This window comes from Serinus canaria, chromosome 15 (assembly GCF_022539315.1).
Source record: "Serinus canaria isolate serCan28SL12 chromosome 15, serCan2020, whole genome shotgun sequence".
NCBI classification, from domain to species: domain Eukaryota; kingdom Metazoa; phylum Chordata; class Aves; order Passeriformes; family Fringillidae; genus Serinus; species Serinus canaria.
In genome coordinates, this window is record NC_066329.1 from 11,466,547 (window position 1) to 11,486,809 (window position 20,263).

At 54.4% G+C, this 20,263-nt stretch overlaps 1 protein-coding gene across 2 annotated transcripts; it reads left to right on the forward strand.

Moving 5' to 3' along the window:
* Window positions 1-45: 45 nt before the first annotated feature.
* HIP1R (huntingtin interacting protein 1 related) lies at window positions 46-17,782 on the forward strand. Of its 2 annotated transcripts, XM_030232484.2 has the most exons (32): window positions 46-243; window positions 5,046-5,109; window positions 5,487-5,629; window positions 5,932-5,988; window positions 6,207-6,287; window positions 6,376-6,452; window positions 6,754-6,815; window positions 7,857-7,997; window positions 8,457-8,514; window positions 8,602-8,677; window positions 8,844-8,981; window positions 9,056-9,114; window positions 9,180-9,252; window positions 9,406-9,589; window positions 9,682-9,770; window positions 10,378-10,494; window positions 10,907-11,008; window positions 11,257-11,451; window positions 11,643-11,790; window positions 12,075-12,161; window positions 12,439-12,546; window positions 12,852-12,988; window positions 13,549-13,659; window positions 13,777-13,835; window positions 13,998-14,028; window positions 14,148-14,210; window positions 14,676-14,776; window positions 15,423-15,528; window positions 16,210-16,333; window positions 16,465-16,526; window positions 16,630-16,821; window positions 16,914-17,782. In XM_030232484.2, exons 1-32 carry the CDS (start codon window positions 151-153, stop codon window positions 16,917-16,919), a joined length of 3,144 nt encoding a protein of 1,047 aa, XP_030088344.2. In that variant the 5' UTR covers window positions 46-150; the 3' UTR covers window positions 16,920-17,782. The 2 variants fall into 2 exon arrangements, with proteins under 2 accessions (XP_030088344.2, XP_030088345.1); XM_030232485.2 differs by lacking the exons at window positions 13,549-13,659; window positions 13,777-13,835; window positions 13,998-14,028; ... (5 more) ...; window positions 16,630-16,821; window positions 16,914-17,782 and having other exon boundaries at window positions 12,075-12,141; window positions 12,852-12,987.
* Window positions 17,783-20,263: the final 2,481 nt, after the last annotated feature.

Genomic DNA, 20,263 nt, shown 5'->3' on the forward strand with positions numbered 1-20,263 from the left:
GCCGCCAGGGGCGCGGTAGCGCGCGGCGCAGTGCGCGGCCGGGAGGGGCGGGGGGCGGGGGGCGGGCGGCGCCGGTCGCTCCTGCCGGAGCCCCGAGCGCGGATACCGGAGCGCGGATACCGGAGCGGGGAGCTCCCAGCGCGGCCCGCCATGAACAGCATCAAGAGCGTGCCGGCGCGGGTGCTGAGCCGCCGCGGCGGACACAGCCTGGAGGCGGAACGGGAGCAGTTCGACAAGAGCCAGGCAAGGACGGCGGGAGGGGGCGGCGGGGCCGCGGGACCGGCCGCGGTTACGGTCCCGTTTTTAGTCCTGGTCCTGCTACCGGCTCGGGGACGGGACGGTCAGGCCCTTTCCGCAGGGCATCGCCTCGGGGCACGCTGGGCTTCTCGGGCGATGGGATGAGGCGGGATGGGGGGCGCGGGTCCCCGCCGGGCTCCGGGGAAGCCCCGATGGGGCACCACGGCCGCCGTCCCACTGCCCGTCCCCGTGTCCGCCCGTCCGTTCCCGGTGCGGGCGCCGCGCGCTCCCCCGCCCCCACCTGCGCCGCCGCTTCCTCCCGGCGCGGCCGCGGGACGGTCCCGCGTGGGCACCCGCCCGTCCCGCCGTCCCCGCGCCCGTCCCGGCGGCCGCGGCCCCGCCGTGCGCCGCCGTCCCCGCGGGCAGCCGGGCCCCGCGCCCGCCGTGCGCCCCCCCGCACCTCCCGGGCCTTATCGCAGGTAAACACGGCCGGCAGCACACGGGGAAAGTTTTACGGTGCTGGCGGGAGCGTGGCCGAGCCCGGGGCTCTGCGGCGGCCCCGGGAATGGGCATCTCCGCATCCCTGCCGAGCCCCGGCCCCATCGACACCGGGAAATGTTTCGCACCGGGGCTGGATTCACCCCTGCCCCGCGGCTCCGGGTCACCCGCGGGTCACCCTGCGGGAATCGGGGTGTTTGGACCCACGAAGGGCGGCAGAGTGGAAACAAAGCCCAAAGGCGTTTGTGCCCCATCGTGTCCGGCTTGGCCGGCGTGTCCGTACTCCTGTGGCCCCAGCGGGGTGGGCAGTGGTCGGGCGCTGATGGGGTTGGCATGTGGCTGGTGGGAAATGAAGTTCTCAAACAGCGTGGGCAGGGATGTGTAGAGGGATGGACAGTGACAGGCTCGCTGCTGCCCCAGCAAAAATAACAGTGCCCTCCCGCATGCCTCCTCTGACCCCTCTGCTTTTGCAGGCTGTGCATTCATCGCAGATGTTTTCCCCTTTGCCCCTTTGCTTTGCGGTTCATTCCTCAGCCCCGGGGCTGGTTTGGCCCCGGAGAGCGCCAGCGAAGCCAGGTGGGAATTTCAGGCCTCGCAGGGTCACGGTGCTGGGTAGGAAACGGAGCTTGCTGGGTTTGGGGAGCAGCACGGGAAAACCGGCAATTCCGGTTCCCTCTGGACGCGTCTCCTTCAGTCGTCCCGCTGGGCAGCGCTGCCCCGTGCGCCGGCGGCTGCCCGTGCCCTCCTGCCCCCGCCCTTCCAGGGCATCGTGGGCATTTCACTGGCACTCTTGCTCTGGAAATCCTCGCAGTCACAGGGATGCTGTGAGCGGAGACATGGACAGGGTAAAGAGGTGGTTGCTCTCTGGCTCACTGGCTGATGGTCACATTCACTGCCCAGAGCTGACCTTTTGTCCAGCAACTGCTAAAAACTGTCCTAAAGGAGCTTTATTCTGGTGTGGTTTCCTGTAGCGGTGCATCAGTGGGAGCAGAACTGTTCAGTGTCAGAACATGGGTATTGATCTGCCTTTTACCTCTAATTATAGCAGCTGCCCAGCCGGCTGCCAGTCGCCTCTGTGTCACAGGGGTGCTGCTGGCACATCCCCTCCTTGTCTCTGTGTCACAGGGGTGCTGCTGGCACATCCCCTCCTTGTCTCTGTGTCACAGGGGTGCTGCAGCCACATCCCCTCTGCTGCCTGAGGATTCTGTACCAGAATCCAGAACCCCATCACCTTTTCCCTTGGCAGGGCTATGGTGATGTCTGTGGTTATAGACAGGAGTTGCTGACCCTGCTGTGATCCCAGGTCCTTGTGGGTGACATGAAGGTCACCTGCTTTCCCTGGAAATGCTTTTCCATGTCTTGTGTCAGGGTGATGTAGATGTCTCCCTCGGAGAAGCCGAACGTGGGAAGTAGGAAATCACCATCCCACAGCAGGTGCTTGCTCGGCAGCCTGGCAGGAGGAAAAACTTGTCCTTTTCTGCTGCCAGTTTTTGCTTTTCTTAAACAAAAAGGTTTAAAATCCAATGAGCTCTGGAACCTGCAGGATTGCGTTGTGTGTGACTGCCAAGTGGTGTTTTCCTGGTGTAATTTGGAAAGGAGCAGCGTTAGGAAGGGAACTCTGGAGTTCATAGCTCAGCTGTTCTGACAGTTCTCGTGCTGTCTGGCCAGGGGAGGTTTCCAGCTGCCAGATAATCTCTCCTGCTGTGGCATCATGCTGGGACCCGGCATCCACCTGCTCCAGGGAGCCGTGGGCAGGAGGATCAGCCCTAATTAAAAGCAGCCAGGAATGAAAGGGTGGATGTTAAACTGTGCTCCTTCATTTGGGTGCTTTGATCCTGGCTTTAGTCACCACCCTGGAACGTGCAGGCTGTGAGCAAAGCACTGGGGCTGCAGCCCTGTGGGATCCCACAGCCCAGGGCCAGGCAGGTTTTGGGGTTGGCTCCTCACCCTGGTGCCTGGCAGTGATGGGGAGCAGCCCACAGGTTGCATCAAAGTTTTGGCCTGGCTGGTTGTGCACCTGCAGTGGCAGCCAGGACCTGCCCATCTCCGGACGTGCCAGTGGTGTCCCAAGAGGTTGGGTCAAGGGTGAATCTCCCCATTTTGGAGCCATCCTCCACAGCCTGACTTTGCCAGACAGCCAGCAGGAGCATCCTGCCAGCACACGTGTGCCAGGCTGCAGTATTGCCCCGTGCTCTTCCCTGGTGCCACCATCCCATTTTCCTGGATCTCCTGGCCAGGTTGATGCTTGGAGGCATTGAAAGCACACCTGGGGTGACAGCCCTGAGGGACTGGCATTGGTTTGGTGCCACTGTGGTTCATTTGGGACCACGCTGGACCCAGTGTCTCGTGGTGGTGCTGAGGGTGGGCTAGGGCTGCTCCTGCATGGGCCCAGTCCTTGTGCTGGACATGAAATGTCTCAGTGAAACCTCTGCACTGAACCCCAAGGATGAAACCAACCTCTCCAGCAGCTCCTGGGCTGAATTTTGGCTGGTCAGGCTGTCAGTGAGACTAAGGGCAATAATTGCAATAAAACCACCACTGCCAGTGGGAATTACAGCTCTGTTTTGGGATAGACCAGCAGGATCCCAGTTCACTCAGCAGCTGAGGTCCTGTACCTGGTAATAGGGGACAACATTTCCTTTCCTGGGGGTCTGCATGTGTCACACTTTGATCCTTCTGGCTGTGCTTCCTCCAGGTTCCATGGATGGGTTGGGATGAGTGTGATGGGCTGGGTCAGGCCTGTGTTAGGGCAGGCAGAAAAACTCCCAGTTTTTGAGATGTGTCTGCCCTGCTCCCTCTGTGCAAAACACCTCAGGAAAGATGCAGGAAGGATTTCCAAATCCTTCCTTGCCTGCTCCAGGATAAGCCATCCTTTCTGTCAGTATCCCGTGGGAGGTGCTGGCATCCCTGAGGACCTGTGCCACATGTCTCTGGCCAAGCTGCCATCGAGGGCACAGCCTGTGTCAGCTCCAGGCTTTTGGGTGGCTGTGAAGGCACTTTGGGAGAGGCAGCTGTGCTGCAAGTGCCTGTTCCTGGGCACTCCAGGCTCGTTAACCTTTGGGGATAAGAGGATTACAGCAAGTCACCGGCTTAACTCCACTGCTGCTTTACGGCCCCACATGGCGGGGTAACCCCGGGACTCTCCTGGTGCACAAAAGGCAAAGCCAGCCCCAGCAGCTGGGCTCAGCCTTTTGGGACAGGTTCACTCTTTAGGATGATGCAGAGTTTTGCTGCTGTCATGGTCAGTTCCTGAGTAGCTGTTCTGGACTCTTTTGGGGTGGGTTTGGTGCATGGACACCTTTGACATTGCCCCTTTGGTGTCAGGTTCCTCCTGCATTAGTCAGGAGCACTCGATAACTCAGGGTCAGGTTCCTCCTCCTACAGAAAAGCACCTCATGTCAGAGGTGTCTCTGGACAAGAAGCCACGTGGAAGCAGGTGCTTTCCTGGACAGGTAGATAGGATTTTTATAAGGCTTTAGGGCTGTGGAGCTGCAGGGAGGGACCGAGTTCCTCTTCCGGCAGCGGGGTGGCTTCCTGCCTTCCCAGCTGGGACCTTTTTCCTCTGCTGGTGATAGAAGGCTCATGGACACAGGCACAGCCCAAGCACTCCTGTGAGGGTGAAGCAGCTCAGTTGAGTCTGAGGAGGAGGAAGATCCTCATCAAACACAGCAACTTGGATTTGCAGCCCATCAACACATGGGGGATGCAACTGATGCAACCGACCCCACTCTGGGGTCATCTTTTGGAATAAATTCTTAATTTAAAGTCTGCTGTGATCAAACACATCAAAATATAGATAATCCTCTTCTGATAATCACATTGCTCTGGATTTTTGCTCCATCAAGATGGGCATTGAAGCTGCCACTCCCTCCTTGCTTGGGGGCTGCTTTTCCCCACGTGCTGTTTGTACGCAGCAACATCCTCAGCAGAACCCAAACCACTCCCCCGTGGTTCAAAGGCTCCTTGTGATTACACAAACAACCCTGGAATTTGGCATCTCACTATTGTGCTTTAATATTCCTCAGGCATGCTGAGTTCAGGCTGCAAAAATGCAAAAATTGGTTTCCTGGGACAGGGACAGCCGGGAGCACCAGCAGCAGTGGTCAGATCCTGCTGGGGATGGGGGCTCTAATGGATGCTTTGTTATGGATAAAAAGGCCTATTCTGATGTGTTACAAATGACTTTGAGGTGACAAATGTGTTCTGAAATTCAGGGTATTCCCCAAGAGCACCAGCACTGCACTTTGGGGTGTTTGGGTAGCCATGGGGGTCTCACCATGTCTGACAGCCTCTCTCCCCTCCTCTTGCAGGCCATCAGCATCAGCAAAGCCATAAACACACAGGAAGCACCAGTGAAGGAGAAACATGCCCGTCGTATCCTTTCCCTTGGCTCCCAGGACAGCACAGAGGAGTTTGGACTCTGCTGGAGAAGATTTGGGAGACAAAGACCCATGCAGAGCTGGGCTGGGGGCTGGCATCACAAAGGTTCATCCATCAGTGAAAAGGCAAATGAGCAGTGCAATAAAATTGCATTTCTTTGGCAGTAAAATGCAGAGGGCTCCAGTGTGCCCTCAGCAGGGGGAGGTGTGCCCAAAACTGACAACTGGGGGTCTTATCTGGGGCTTTTATTTGAGGGTGCAGCGTTGTGCCAGTGATCCCTGTGCTCATGGGGCACCCAGTGTCCCCTTTTCAACCTGAACAGTCCAGCCCATCCCCTGTGTGTGTCCAGTTGGCCTTGACTGCCCTGGAAGGGATCATCCTGGGGACCCACCACGAGAAGGGAGCCTTCACCTTCTGGTCCTACGCTATCGGGCTGCCCCTGCCCAGCAGTGCCATCCTCAGCTGGAAGTTCTGCCACGTCCTGCACAAGGTCCTGCGCGATGGCCACCCCAACGTGAGTGTCCCCTCTGTCACCTCCCTCCTGCTCCTCTCCCAGAGGGGAATTTCTGGTTCTTGCCAACATCCCTCTGTACAGAGAGTGGGATTCCTTCCCTACCCCAGCCACCTTCCCCAGGCACTCTGTTGTCTCACATCTTTGAAACTTCCCCGTGCAAATCCCCAACCTTTGGGTGCTGGGGGAAGGCTGGAACTTCTCCCAGAGCTGGAGTGGTGTAAGGGGCTGAATTCCTCCTCTTCCCCAGCATCAGAGCAGACAGCCAGCCCCACTGTTCCACATCCTTCCCTTTTGTTCTCCAGGTTCTCCAGGACTGCCAGAGGTACCGCAGCAACATCCGGGAGACGGGGGACCTGTGGGTGAGTGGGGCAGAGTGCAGGTTTGTGCCTTCTGGGGGATTTGGAGATGGTTACTGAGGAACATGGTGGGCACAGAGAGGGTGAAGCACTGCCTAAAACTGTCTCTTTGGGTGATGGTTGTGTGCATGGTGGAGGCACAGATCACTGGCTCCTGTGGGATCTGCTGGGTGTGGTTACCTCACTCTGGATTCCCCCTGTCTCCCCTTGTGTCTCTGCAGGGCCATTTGCATGACAGGTACGGGCAGCTGGTGAGCATCTACACACGGCTCCTGCTCACCAAGATCTCCTTCCACGTCAAGGTGAGGCCTCTGCCACCTCCACACCCCTGGAACGAGGGGATGTGCCACGCCAGCAGCAACTGATGACTTTTTCCTTCCTTTTGCAAAGCATCCCGAGTTCCCCCCGGGCCTCGAAGTGTCGGATGAGGTGCTGGAAAAGACTGCAGGGACAGATGTGAACAACATGTGAGTGTCCTGGTGGGGCCCAGAGCCAAGGATGTGGTCACCAGCTCCATGACCCCCAGCTGGCAGTGTCCTGCTGACAAAACCACCCCAGGATGGGGCAGTCACCAGGATTTTGTGAATTGTTTGGATGGTGCCTGATCCCTCCTGCACCCACAGAGCACTGTGGGCTGTAAATGCAGGGAGAAAAAGTCCCAAATTCTTGTCAGTCAGAGCCCTTGCCATCATGGGGACTCTGAACACGAGCAGCTAGAGCAAAGATGTCTCTGCTGTCAGGTGATGGAGTTTTGGTTTGTTTTGGCAGCTTCCAGCTGACGGTCGAGCTGTTTGACTACCTGGACTGTGAGCTGAAGCTGTCGGAGTCAGGTGAGGAGGCGGCAGGGGCAGGTCCCTCCCGCTTGCCCCGGGGCTCTTGAGCAATAGTTTCGCTCTTTGGTCGGGAATGGAGTTCCGGGAGGTCGAGGTTGGAGGCTCAGGTCCCTCCTCCTCCTCCCCCTGCTGAGATTTCTGAGGTGGTTTCTCAGCTGGATTCTCCTGTTGAAGCTCTGTAGAGGCAGTTGTCGAAAAATATTTAGAGCTGCTTTGAACCCACCTGAGCAAGGCAGAGTGTTGTTTTCAGGGCAGAGCTGCTCTGAAATACGTTTTTATTTCTTTTTTGTACAACCACATTAATCATATCCATTACACAAATCACTTCTGTTCCTCTGAAGCTGAGGATGGGGCTGTACTTTTTAAAAACTCATTTCCCCTCATTGAAATGCCTCTGGGGAGGGCTGGAGGCCCCTGCTCATGTCTCTCACCTTCTCAGGAATTTTTAGATGGCTTAGAGAGGTGGCAGATTCTTCCTCTGGTCAGGAACACGGAGCTGCCCTGACAAATGGCACAGCGGGAGAGACCCAGCTCCCAACAGCCTCCTGCTTCTCCTCCTGACCCATTTATACAGAGAATTTATATTCATAAATACTTTAAAGCTGAGCAGGGAAGAAGCCAGGGTGGATATGCTGCCTGGATCCCTGCCAAGGGAAGGGATCTGTTTCCGAGCAGGGGCAGGCGAGGCTGCCGTGCCGCCGGGCTTGTCCCCTGCCCTGGCATCCTCTCCCAGATCCTTGCATGATTAAACAGAATGGAGCCAAACCTCTCACTTCTCCCAGCTGTGTCGTGCGGCAGCAGCTTTAGGGCAGCATCCTGGGGTTAAATCCCTCCTTTTTGGGGCTGAGGTATCCACGGCAGAGCCGAGCACCCCTTCCCTGTGCCAGCGTGGTCCCTCTGGGTGTTTTTGCTGCTCGGAGCAGGGCTGTTCTCAGCTCAGGAGCAGCCCTGGCGTTTCCCCTGCTCCACATCCGCCGTGGTTAATGATCAAACAGCGCGGCCGGGCGCAGGCGGCTCTGCAAACACGGCTCCCCTCAGTTTTCAGGCAGCTCAACACCTCCATGGCCGTGTCGCAGATGTCGGCGGTGCAGTGCCGCCTGGCCCCCCTCATCCAGGTCATCCAGGACTGCAGCCACCTCTACCACTACTCGGTCAAGTTGATGTTCAAGCTGCACTCCTGTGAGTCCCGGGGATGTGCTCTGTGCTGGTGTTTTCCCAGGGTGGGCTTCTGGGTCTGGGGATTGAGGCTGGTGTGGATTGAGGTATCCATCGCCATATCCCTGTATCCCAGCTTGGCTCTAGGGGCCTGCTCCATCCCACACAGACGTTACAGATAAAGGAAGAAGGACTTGTTATTGATTAATTCAAACCCATGTCCCCTGGCCTGCCAGCTCCCTTCATGGGCAGCACAGTGCCAGGAGCCTCGTGTGGGTATTTTGGATTTCCCACACTCACATCTCCCTGTGCCACATCCCTGATCCCTGTGCCAGGGGATGGGAACACTTCACTCCCATCCTGACCCCTCACATCCCACTCCCTCCTGGCTTTTTCCCTGCTGGCTTTTGCAGAGGAGGGGTCTGGGTGCATGTGAAGACACGTGCAGCCCTGGATCAGTCACAGCTGTCCCTCCTCACCCAGGTCTGCCAGCTGACACCCTGCAGGGCCACCGGGACCGCTTCCATGAGCAGTTCCGCAGGTAACTGCAGCCCGGGTGGGGCAGTGGGGTCCCCTCCCTCCTTCCAAGCCCCCTCCCATTTCCCCTTGGTCTTTCTCTCCTCTCCAGCCTTAAAAACTTCTTTAAGAAGGCATCTGACATGCTGTATTTCAAGCGGCTCATCCAGATCCCACGGCTGCCAGAGGTAGGGCAGGATTTGGTGTGGTGATCTGGAGAGCTTGTGGGTGTCTGGGGACACTGCCTCTGGCCCTGTCAGCAGCACAGGGCTGGCTCCCTCCTTTCCCTTGGCACTCTGCCTGCTGCAGTTCCTGAACCCCCTGCAAGGCTGCAACAACTTCTTGTCCCTACAGAGCCCCCCAAACTTCCTGCGGGCGTCGGCGCTGGCCGAGCACGTGAAGCCGGTCGTCGTCATCCCTGAGGAGGCCCCCGAGGATGAGGAGCCAGAGAACCTCATTGAGATCAGCACAACTTCCACCACAGAGCCACAGGTGGGGGCCTGGGGCTGGGATGGGGGGCAGGCTCCTGTGTCCTGGCTCAGTTCAGCACCCTCTGTCCTTTCCAGATCACCTCGGATTTGTTTGAGCAAACCTTCGGGCCACCCAACGGCGTTTGGGATGACAGGTATGGGGAGGCCAGCAGGGGCCAGGGGCTGCTGCCACGTGGGACCAACCTGCCCTTGTCCACAGGGATGCACAGATTGAGAGCCTGAAGAAGGAGGTGGAGACTCTCCGTGCAGAGATGGAGAAGATTAAACTGGAGGTAAAGCCTGGCTGGGGAGCAGAGCGACTGCAGGGGTTCAGGGCAGAGCTTTCCTGTGCATCCCATGCCTGCTTTGCCCAAATTGCAGAGGGGCCCTGGCTGGGGGTGTTGGGGCAGGCAGGGCTGTGCCCCAGTGCCCCATGACCTCTGCAGGCACAGCGCTACATCACCCAGCTGAAGGCACAGGTGAACAGCCTGGAGGGAGAGGTGGAGGAGCAGCGCAAGCAGAAGCAGAAGGCGCTGGTGGACAACGAGCAGCTGCGGGATGAGCTGGAGAGGCTGCAGAGGGCCAAGCAGGACAGTGACAGGTCACAGCGACTCTGCGCCGAGGCCGAGAGTAGGTGCCCTGGCGTGTCCTGGGGTGCCCTGGGGTGCCTGGGCCCGTGGGCTGCCTTTGCTGTGGTCACTGAGGGTCTCTCACCCCTGCAGAGAAAGCCAGCGCCACTGAGATCCGCTACACCAAGCTGAAGGAGAAGCACAGCGAGCTCATCAACACCCACGCCGAGCTCCTGAGGAAGGTAAGGCTGCTGCTGCCTCTGCAGGCAGGGACTGACACTGAGGGCAGTGTCCCTGAGTTAAATCCCTCCCTTTTGGGGCTGGGGTATGCAGGGCAGAGTTGAGCACCCTTTCCCTCTTACATCATGGTCCCTTTGGGTGTTTTTGTTGTTGTTTTTTGGGGTGTTTTGCTGATGTTTGGTCTGTTTCTGCTGGTTTCTGTGGCCAGTATAGCTGGTGGGATATCACTTGTACCAGCAGTCATGGCATGCTTGGCTCCAGTTCTGGAAAGAGGCTCTCAAGGGATGTGCTGGTGATGGGGATCCTGTGTCTCAGTTGTGCCACTCACATATTTAATTGTTTGCTTTGGATGTTTTGGTCTTGCTTTTGTCCCTTGGTCCCTCTGCCACCACTGGTGTGACTTGTGCCTGCCCAGTCCCCCTGTATTGGTCCCATCACCCTCTGAGCACCAAGCAGGGGGCACCCCTTGAATACATGTCCACTGGCATTTTGGATGCTGTGAGAAAGTCATCTTGGATTTATTCTCTGAGCTAGAATTTGGTTGGAATGAGTGTGGGGTTGGTGAGGGTCCCCCTTGGAACACCAGGTGAGCCCCATGTCCCCCCACAGAACGCTGACACTGCCAAGCAGCTGACAGTGACACAGCAGAGCCAGGAGGAGGTGGCACGTGTCAAGGAGCAGCTGGCATTTCAGGTGGAGCAGGTCAAGCGAGAGGCTGAGATGAAGGTGAGCTCTGGATCAGCACTGAGCCCTCCCCAGCCTGGGAAATGCAGTTTGGGAGCAAGGGAAAGGGGAGGTTGTTGCCTTTGGACCCTGATTCCAGGAAGAGTTGCCCTAGCTCCTCAGGAAGGTGTTAATATGTGACTCATTCCCTCTTGTCCAAATCTGCCTTTTCTACCCCCAAGAAAATGCCACAATGCAAATTGATGGGTTTGAGTGCTTTCCTTCTCTGGGGGTCAAGATGGGGGCTGCTCCCAAAATTCTGGCCTGGGAAAAGGAGCCCTTCCAGGAGACACCCCCTGCCCACGACTCCAAACCCCCTCCCTGCAAAGCATGGCTGGGTTCATTCCCTGCATCCTGGCTGGTGCTGCTGCCACGTGGGGCAGGGGTTGAGCCTGGGCACGGTGTGTGGGCACAGCTGGAGGACCAGAGCGTGCAGATGGAGCAGCTGAGGCAGGAGCTGGACGCCCGTCGGGACGAGCTGGAGCAGGCACAGCGCTCGCTCAGCCACGCCAAGCAGGTACGGGGCTGGGGGGCAGCATGAGCCCAGGTCCCCATCAGAGCCTGTCACAGGGGGCTGCACCTGCCACCACTGCTGAGCCTGAGCTTCAGCAGCAGCCCAAGGAGCTGTCACTGGGCTGAGTGTGGGCCCGGCCCATCAGTGTCACGAGCTGGGCATGTCCTGAACTCCCCCCAGTTCTGTTGGGCTGCCAGCAGTGACAGGGCCGTGACAGGGCAGTGACAGCGTGTCCTGGCCCCCCATGGCAGGCAGGTGTGGAGCTCAGTGCCCAGCTGGATGCTCTGCATGCTGAGAAGGAGGTGCTGAGGCGGTCGGTGAGCGAGAAGGAGTGTGAGCTGCTGTCCACACGGGGCCTCGTGCAGGAGAAGGAGCTGCAGCTGAGCCAGGAGGCAGACAAGGCCACGAGGGAGATCCAAGAGCTCCAGGGCAGGCTCCTGGAGAAGGTACAGAGCTCTGTGAAGGGCCCACTGCCCCTCTACTCACTGGGATGAGATGTTTGGGGGTGCTAGCTGATGCAGCCAGTGGGATATCACTTGCACCAGCAGTCATGGGATGGTTGGGTCTGATCCTGGAAAGGAGCTCTAGACTGCTGATGGGAGTGCTCTGCCACTCACCTGTTCCTCCTGTTTCACAGAGCAACCAGGAGCAGAGCCTGCAGCAGAAGCTGCTGGATGAGCAGTTTGGAATCCTGCAGGAGACAGTGAGAGAAGCCCAGGCCATCCTCAGTGATGCCATGGCCAAGCTGGATGACCCCCTGCACCTCCGCTGCACCAGCTCCCCAGGTATGTCCTGCTCATGCAGGGGACTGAAACACACTGTGCCTTCTCCCTCCTTTACAGGTAATGTTGCATCTCATCTCTCCCATGGCTTTTTTTCCATCATGCCTGAGGGGGTTGGGGTCAGACTTCCCAGGATGAATTTCTAGTTCTAATGTTCAGCACTATTTTGCTCAGATTTTAGTGCTGTTCCCCAGGGATACACTTCCACTCAGTGGTGCCCTGTGGAGTCAGCACTGGTGCAGACACCCACCAGGCTGTGCTAAGGAAATGAAATGGAATTCCTGCAGATTACCTGCTGAGCCGGGCGCAGGCGGCGCTGGAGTCCACGGATGCCCTGGAGAAGGGGCACGCGCAGTACGTGGCCTCCATGGCAGGTACCTGGGGCTGGGGACTGGCATTGCTCCCAGCTTGCTCGTGTTCCCATGCACCCAGCAGCCCCCAGCAGCTCTGGGGCCACGGGCAAGCAGCAGTGCCCTGGTGACAGAGGGACACGGGCGGGGCTGGGGGGTTCCTGTGTGCTCCTTCAAGCTGGTGGGGTCAATCCCAACATCTCTGAGTCTTGCACTGATCCTTGAGTGCCTTCAAGGATGAGCTGCAGCCCCCAGCACCTGGCAGGGCTGGCAGCTCCTGAGCCTGTGCTGTCTGTGGCAGATGCTGCGGGGCTGGTGGGGGCTCTGGCCCTCTTTGCACACCTGACAGGCGACACCATCGTCAACGGCAGCGCCACGGCCCACCTGGCCCCCACGGACCACGCTGACCGTGAGTGCAGGGATGCAGGGGGTGTTGGGGGGGTTATTTTTCATGGGCCTTTTCTTTAGGGAGGCCATGCCAAAGCCCCCTCTGCTAGGGGCAGATTTTACCAAGGACAGCGCATTCCCCATGCTCCCCCTGCCGACATTCCCTGCCCTCTAGTGCCCCTCCTGGGCCTGGAAATTGATTTGTAATCTCCTGGAAGACATTTGCAGGATGCTGCTGGTGCTCAGCTGTGGATGAGGGGAGGAGGAAGATGAGGGTGGGCAGGGCTGGGATGAAGGGAGTCCTTTCCTAGGCTGTGCTCTTGGCAGGGCTGACGGAGACGTGCCGGGAGTGCGGGCAGCGCAGCCTGGAGTACCTGGAGCAGCTGAAGGACAGGCAGAGGCTGGGCAGTGCCCAGCTGGGACACGTGCAGGGGGCACTGCGAGGGGTCCTGCAGCTGGCCCAGGTAGGAGATGGAGCCCAGCACAGCCACCCTCCCACTTGGGGCTGGCAGGGTGGGTCCCAGGGAACACTTCGGGGTGGTTTGTCCCCCATACCCACAAGTTGTGGTGCTTTCCTTGAGCCATCTCTGCTTCCGAGCACTGAGACCCTTCCTGGTGGTGCTCAGAGCTGGTCAGCCTCAGATCAGCTGAAGTCTTTCAGCCCAGTAACCCCTGTGGAAGGAAACTTCCCATCTTTCAGTTATTGCTCCTAGTGAAGCCCCTATTATATTTTCTTTTATACCACTTACAGCTCTCCAGAGCCCTCTGGAGCAGAATCTGCTTCTGTGATGGAGTTTTGTCACCTTGATTTGGGGCATTTCTTACCTCTGAGGTCCCATGTTTGCTGCAAGCTGGTGGCACATGTACCCTCACTGTGCAGGCTGCAGAATGCTGCTCCTGCAGCTTTAATTATTTGGTGGGGGCGGGAAGGAATTGGATATCTTGGTTTGTAGTTATTCCTTCTAAATATTCCCTTCTGTTTCTCTGCCTTAAACCTCCTCATGTCTGCTGCCTCCTCTGGCAGGAGCTGAGACCCAAGAGCCTGGACATCAAGCAGGAGGAGCTGGGGGACATGGTTGAGAAGGAGATGGCCTCCACCTCAGAGGCCATTGAGGACGCTGTCAGGAGGATAGAGGTGAGACAGAGCTGCAGGATGGGCCATTCTGGGGCCTTTTGGGGGCAGTGTCCATCACTCCTCCACCTTTCTCATCCCAGCATGGCATCCAACCCTTCCTCTTGTGTTTCCCAACAGGAGATGATGAGCCAGGCCAGGAACGAGAGCTCTGGGGTTAAGTTGGAAGTGAATGAGCGGTGAGTTTTGAGGAGGGACACGTGACAGGTCTGTGCCCTGCTGGGGTGTGCTCTGCTCCAAACAGGCTGGCTGGTCTTGGTTTAAAAAGCCCCATTTTCTCCCCATTTTCTGAGGCCAAAGCTTCCCTGGATGCTGAACACTTTTCTCTTGCTTCCCTACAGGATTCTGAACTCCTGCACGGACCTAATGAAGGTCAGTGCTGCACAAACCCATCTGGGGTGCACAAAACTGTAACCTCCCACCAGCAGCAGCATCAGTCCTCCTCTGTGAGACCCCCATCAAACCCCAAAACCTGTTTTCCTTCCTTCCAGGCTATCAGACTTCTTGTAACAACATCTACAAACCTGCAGAAGGAGATAGTAGAAAGTGGCCGGGTAAGTCCTCCCTTACACTCATCTCTTTGTGCTGACATGAAATACAGGAGAATTTCCCCCAAATTTCAAAAACACTCTGGATTTCATGGTTTTCCATGTTAGCAGCACTCTGGTAGTCCCAATTGCTGGAGATGGGCTGCTCAGCCCTGTGCTCTCTTGCACAAATCACTGTCACCCTTGCAAAGCCTTATCCATCTAAAAATCATGGCTCAAATTTGTGTGTTTTAAACTAACCCCAGCTCAAATTTGTAGGCTTGGGACTCTGATGTTGTTTTTTTGATAATTATTTAAACAGGTCAGTAAGAGCAGCATGAAGAGCACAGGAATGCTGTTGCTCCCTTAATTTGTGGCTTTATATATGAATTTACACATTATTACACTTTATATGGGTATTTAATGCAGGTTTATATGTTGCTGTATATTAGACAGAAGTTAATCCAGGCCATAATATTCTCATAACAACAGGGGGCAGCAACAACTCAGGAGTTCTACGCCAAGAACTCGCGCTGGACCGAAGGGCTGATCTCTGCCTCCAAGGCCGTGGGCTGGGGAGCCACACAGCTCGTGTAGGTACCCCCAGGCTGGGAGCTTCCCCTGGGACACAGCTCCCAGGGCTGGCTCCTGCTTCCCTGTCACCTCCAAAATTCCAAAATTCCTGCTGCTGAATTGCTGATTCCTTGTGGAGCCTCATTGCTGGCTCTTTGAGGAGATCTCTGTTTATCTGGACCCTCAGTTTGGTTCATTGCTAATTCCTCATGGAGCATCGTGGCCTGGGTTGGGCCACACGGTCACCCAGCAAGGGATGGCAGTTCCTCCCTGTCTGCAAAATGTGAAATCAAACCCCCCTGTCCCAGTTCCTGCTCAGCTGTTTGTGGATGGGGTGGTTGGAAATTGCCTGGTGCCAGTGCAGGAAATGTGGGGCGGGGTCTCTTGGGCAAAGCTTTAAAAATCTTATCCATTATGAAAACAAAATCCTGCCTTGTTCCAAATCACCTTGATCATGGCTTTGAATAATTGCTTTGTGTATGAGCTTTAATAACAGCTGGACTCAAAGATCTTAGAGATCTTTTCCAACTGTAACAGTTTCATGATTCTGTAATTACAAAGCTGCTGGATCCAGCTGCTGATTTCTGAGCGTATTAGCAGGAGATGAATAATCTGCACTTGCTCTGTTGTGTCTGTGACACAATCTCCCTTTGACCCCCACTGCAGGGAGTCTGCAGACAGGGTTGTGCTGCACACAGGGAAGTACGAGGAGCTGATCGTCTGCTCCCACGAAATCGCTGCCAGCACAGCCCAGCTGGTGGCTGCCTCCAAGGTGGGTGTCCCAGCAGGATCCTCTGGGTGTCTCCTCCTCCTGTCCCATGGTGTTCCCCTCCTCTCTGCCAATCCTGCAGTCTCCCAGAGCAGGGAGAAGGGAAGCTCTTGCTGGGATTTGAATCCGTGTGTGAATGTTCCCACACCCGAGGTTTGCCTTGGAAACAAAGATGTGTAAAACCTCCTGTCTTCCTCCTGTCAAGCTGGTTATGTAAAGAAAATGTTAATAGCTAACAAGAAATCCAGAGAAGCAGCTGCAGGAGCTGGAGTTGAGGATGGTGGACTTTGGTCCTTGCTGCCTTTCCTGTTGGTGTGGGTGGAAGTGAGGGGTGGAGTTTTCAGTGATGCAGGTGAAGGGGGAGGGAGATCCATGGGGATTTTTACACCAGATGGGTTTAAAATTGAGACCATGGTTAAAAAACAGAGCTGTGTCTTTACTGAGTGCTTGGCTCAGGTGGGAGCAGAGCTGGTTTGGTGCCCTGGGGCTGAAGGGCTTTGCAGGGATCACCTTGTCTGGCCGTGATGGGATCACTGAGGATAAACCTTCCCATCTGTCCATCCATCCATTCTTTCCACTCCCTGGTTTTCATGCCCAAAAGCTCTTTGCCTCTGCCTGGGGCTCCCTGGAGCTCCTTGGGGGGGTTGTGGTGGGCACCCTCAGCCATTCCTGTGCTCGTTGCAGGTGAAGGCTGAGAAGAGCAGCAGGAACCTGGCCAGGCTCCAGGAGTGCTCACGCAACGTCAACGAGATGGCAGCAAACGTGGTGGCTTCCACCAAGTCGGGGCAAGAGCAGATAGAGGAGAAAGGTGAGGTTTCTTACAAGGAAAAGGTAGAAAACCCCACCCCAAATCCCTTTCTGGCCTGGGGAACCCCCCGAGGTGTCTGTCTCTCTGCATGTGAGGGGTGCACTCAGTGGGGGCCCTGCTGTCCCCCACAGACACCATGGACTTCTCGGGCATGTCCCTCATCAAGCTGAAGAAGGAGGAGATGGAAACGCAGGTACGGCCCTGGGGTGGATTCAGTGCAGCCATGGGCAGGCCCAGCCCCGCAGTGGGGATCCCTGTGCCCCCAGCACGGCTCCCAGGATGGTTTTTGGACACAGGTGAAGGTGCTGGAGCTGGAGAAGCGGCTGGAGGGCGAGCGGGTCCGGCTGGGCGAGCTGAGGAAGCAGCACTACGTCCTGGCCGGGGGCTGCGAGGACGCGCCGGAGGACGGGGAGGCCAGGCCGGCGCCGGCGCCGCGGCGAGGGATCCTGAAGAAACCCCCCATTGCCCAGAAACCCGGCCTGGGCGAGGTGGGGCCGGGCTGGGGGGCACGGGCTGGGCAGGGGGGGAGCTCCTGGCACGAGCTCTGACCGCCTCGGCCTCTGTGCCCTTCTCGTTGCAGCCGTAGCAGCCCCCGGGCCCCCACTCCGCGGTGCCTTCGCGCTGCTGTGCCTTCACGCGCCCGGCCTGGAACCATCCCACACTGGATGTCTGCTTGAGGAATAGATTCTGGTTTTTGTTTTCCTTTTTTCTGAACTCTGCGCTCCCCAGGCACCGCTGAGTGCTCTCTTCCTCCATTTCCTCTTCCTCCTTCTCCTCTTCCTCTTCTTCCTTCTCCTTTTCCTCTTCCTCCTTCTCTTCCTCCTTCTCTTTTTCCTCCTCCTGCCAATGGGCTCTCCCTGTTTAATTTAATTTGGGGTTTGTTTGGGTTAATTTTTTTTTTTTTAAAGGACTTTATCAGCACTAGAAGTTTTCAGTAAATGTAGCTCTACTGTACTGCTCAGACCCTTTCCGAGAACTGTGAACTGGTTTTACAGTAGGAAACTGGTGGGCTTTTCTTGCAACCATTTTTTAAAATTCCCCTTTTTCCAGCCTGAGGAATATTTGACTTCATTTTGGCGCGGGATCAGCCCTCAGCAGGAAGGGAAACGTTTGCCTTCCCCAGCACGTGGAGCAGGGCTTTTGTTAGGGAAAGCAGTTACTGACACACACTGGCAATAAGGATACAAACGTTTTTATTTTTTTTTTCCTTTCCTATTTTTTATTACTACAGCAATGTCAAGGGATCAGTTGCATTATGTTTTATATTTAAGATAATTAGCAGAATTAATCTAACTGTGGCCTACGGGAGCCAGGGACTAGAGAAGTCTGCAGCAATAAGGAATTGCTGATGTGGAGAGATGAGGGGGCAGAATCAAAATCCTGTCAGCTGTGTCTTCCCTTGGAGCAACTACCAGGATGTAGATTATTAAAGGAGCAATATTTAAAATACTTTTGTGTTGTTTTGTTGTTGGGAAGGGGGTTGATGACAGGGCCAGGGCCATGACAGGGTTGGTTGTAGGAAACTGGGCCTGAGCTGTGGGGAAGAGACAGGCAGTAAATTAGCTTAATGTGCATAAATATATCTGTATATACACATAAATATATATAGAGAGAGAGTCTTCTCTATGTATGTGTAGCTATATGTGTCTATGGTTCTGCATTTGCCTATATATATATATATATATATATATATATATATATATATATATATATATATCCACACATATATATATGCATTTTTGCATATTTTATGTACCTTTACTGTAATACACTATATATAAAATGTAATATATAAGAGATAATTATATTTTATATATATAAATATATTATTAGAGATAGATGATAGGTAATCTAGGTGATTTGTAATATATATTTATTAGTACATACTATTCACATGTTGCATATATATTGTTATATATCTATTCGATAAAATATAGGTGTATATATATATATAAAAAGAAATATAAATATATAAATATATATACAGATATAAAATTTATATAAATATAAATATAAATAAATATGTATATATATATAAGGCAGCTATATATTTTATATATATATAAGGCAGCTATATATATATATACATATATATATACATATACATATATATATATATACACACACACATATATACACACACACACACACATATATATATATATATATATATGTGTGTGTGTGTATATAAGGCAGCTATATATGATACATAATATCATATAGGTGATAAGAGTGAAGCATTTAGAGCTCAGCATGACAAGGTGACCACAGCTGCCTTGTGTTTAGCTGGTGACTTGTGAGGGTCCTTGTCATGTTCAGTCAACATTTACATCCCATCCCTTGTTAACCCTCAGGCCCAATTACAATCAAACTTCCTAAAAGCCACAGTAAAACCCAGGGCTTTCATCTCTGTGACTGCCAAGAGGCTGTAAAGCAGTTAACAAGAATTACAAGTGGCTGTATCTCAGGTAAACACATTTATAAGGTATTCCATTATTTATTTTAGTTACCAAACAGTCTCAGCTGCAGTGATGGCTGCAGCTTTCTGAGGTTGCAGGTCCCCAGACTCCTGGGCAGGTTTCTGGGTTTCTGGGCAGTGACCCCTGTGCAGGGCTTGTTGTGTGGCCAAAGTGCAGTGCCCAGAAGGGCTCTGGTGCTCCCCTGGGCTGCTGGCAGCTGCTCTGATCCTGCAGGTGCTGCTGAGTTCAGCCCAGCCCCGAGGTTTGTTCCTGCTCAGCCCTGGGAGAGGCTTACACAGCCCTCGGTGGCTGCTGTCACATCAAGTGACAATGACACAGCAGTGACAGGGGCCAGCACCCTGCTGAGTTTCGTTTCTCTCAAGGAAGTGCTTTCTGCAGTAGCTCAAGGTCTATTTATAGGCAGTGATAAAGTTATATTTGCTGGGAGACTGACGTCACCCAGCCACTCACACCATCCCATTTCAGCCCAGAAATATTGATTAACCAAGAATGCAAACTTTTAAACTCTCACTACCCTAAGTCCAGCCACAGTCCTGCTTAAAGGATTTGTTTTATTTAAAGAATCAAAAATAAAATGTGGCTTTGAGATTGATGCTGTGGCTAAATGGAACTTGTTTACCTCCACTGCTGTCACGCTGTGATTTACTTAAAACCATCCAGGCCAGATAATCAAAAGTCTCAAAAAGTAGCAGCACAAATAAAAATAAGCTCTATAAACCACTTGAAATGTAATCTAAGTTAATTGTACAAAAATTATTCTTACTGTCCAGTCTAATTTTTTTTTTCTTCAGTCCTATACTTTTTTGGAAAGTGTTTGCTGTTTGCAGCTGACAAAAATATCAGAACAACAAACTGTGTGTCTGCAGAGGTTTATTTTGAGGTTCCATCAAGACATCCTGTTGTGCAGGATCCAATTAGCTAATGACTTTTAAATACCATTATTGTGGCTGTGGAGAGAGAAAGATGTTTCACTCCATGTGCTCCTCCTGAGAACAAATTTTACTCAGTACCTGTAAGAGAAGCAGTGGAAAATAACCAAGTTGTGAAATAATCCATCTTCTGCTCCATTCCACCGAGGTGAGTAAAGTAGTTTATTTTTTCTCGAAGCAGCTTTCAAGCAGGCTGTTATCACAGCCCTCCTCTGGCTCCCTCAGTAGCCAAACCTCCCATGGCCACAGATTAGTTTGAACACCAGCACACGAGGCAGCTGCAGCTCAGCAACAGCAGCAGAGAGAGCAAAGCTGGGAAAACACAAGTGTCAGATCACTGGGGGCAAAAAGTGCATTGAAATGAAGCACACAAATAGAAAACAGGCTGCTGCAGGCTCTAGGAAGTCAGGTAAAGAAACCAAACCACAAAACTTCTGCAAAAGTATGTTTTTAAGAGCCCTTGAAGCCACAAAAAACAGCCTTTTGCAAGAAAAGTTATTTTTCTGCTGTGCCCAACCAGG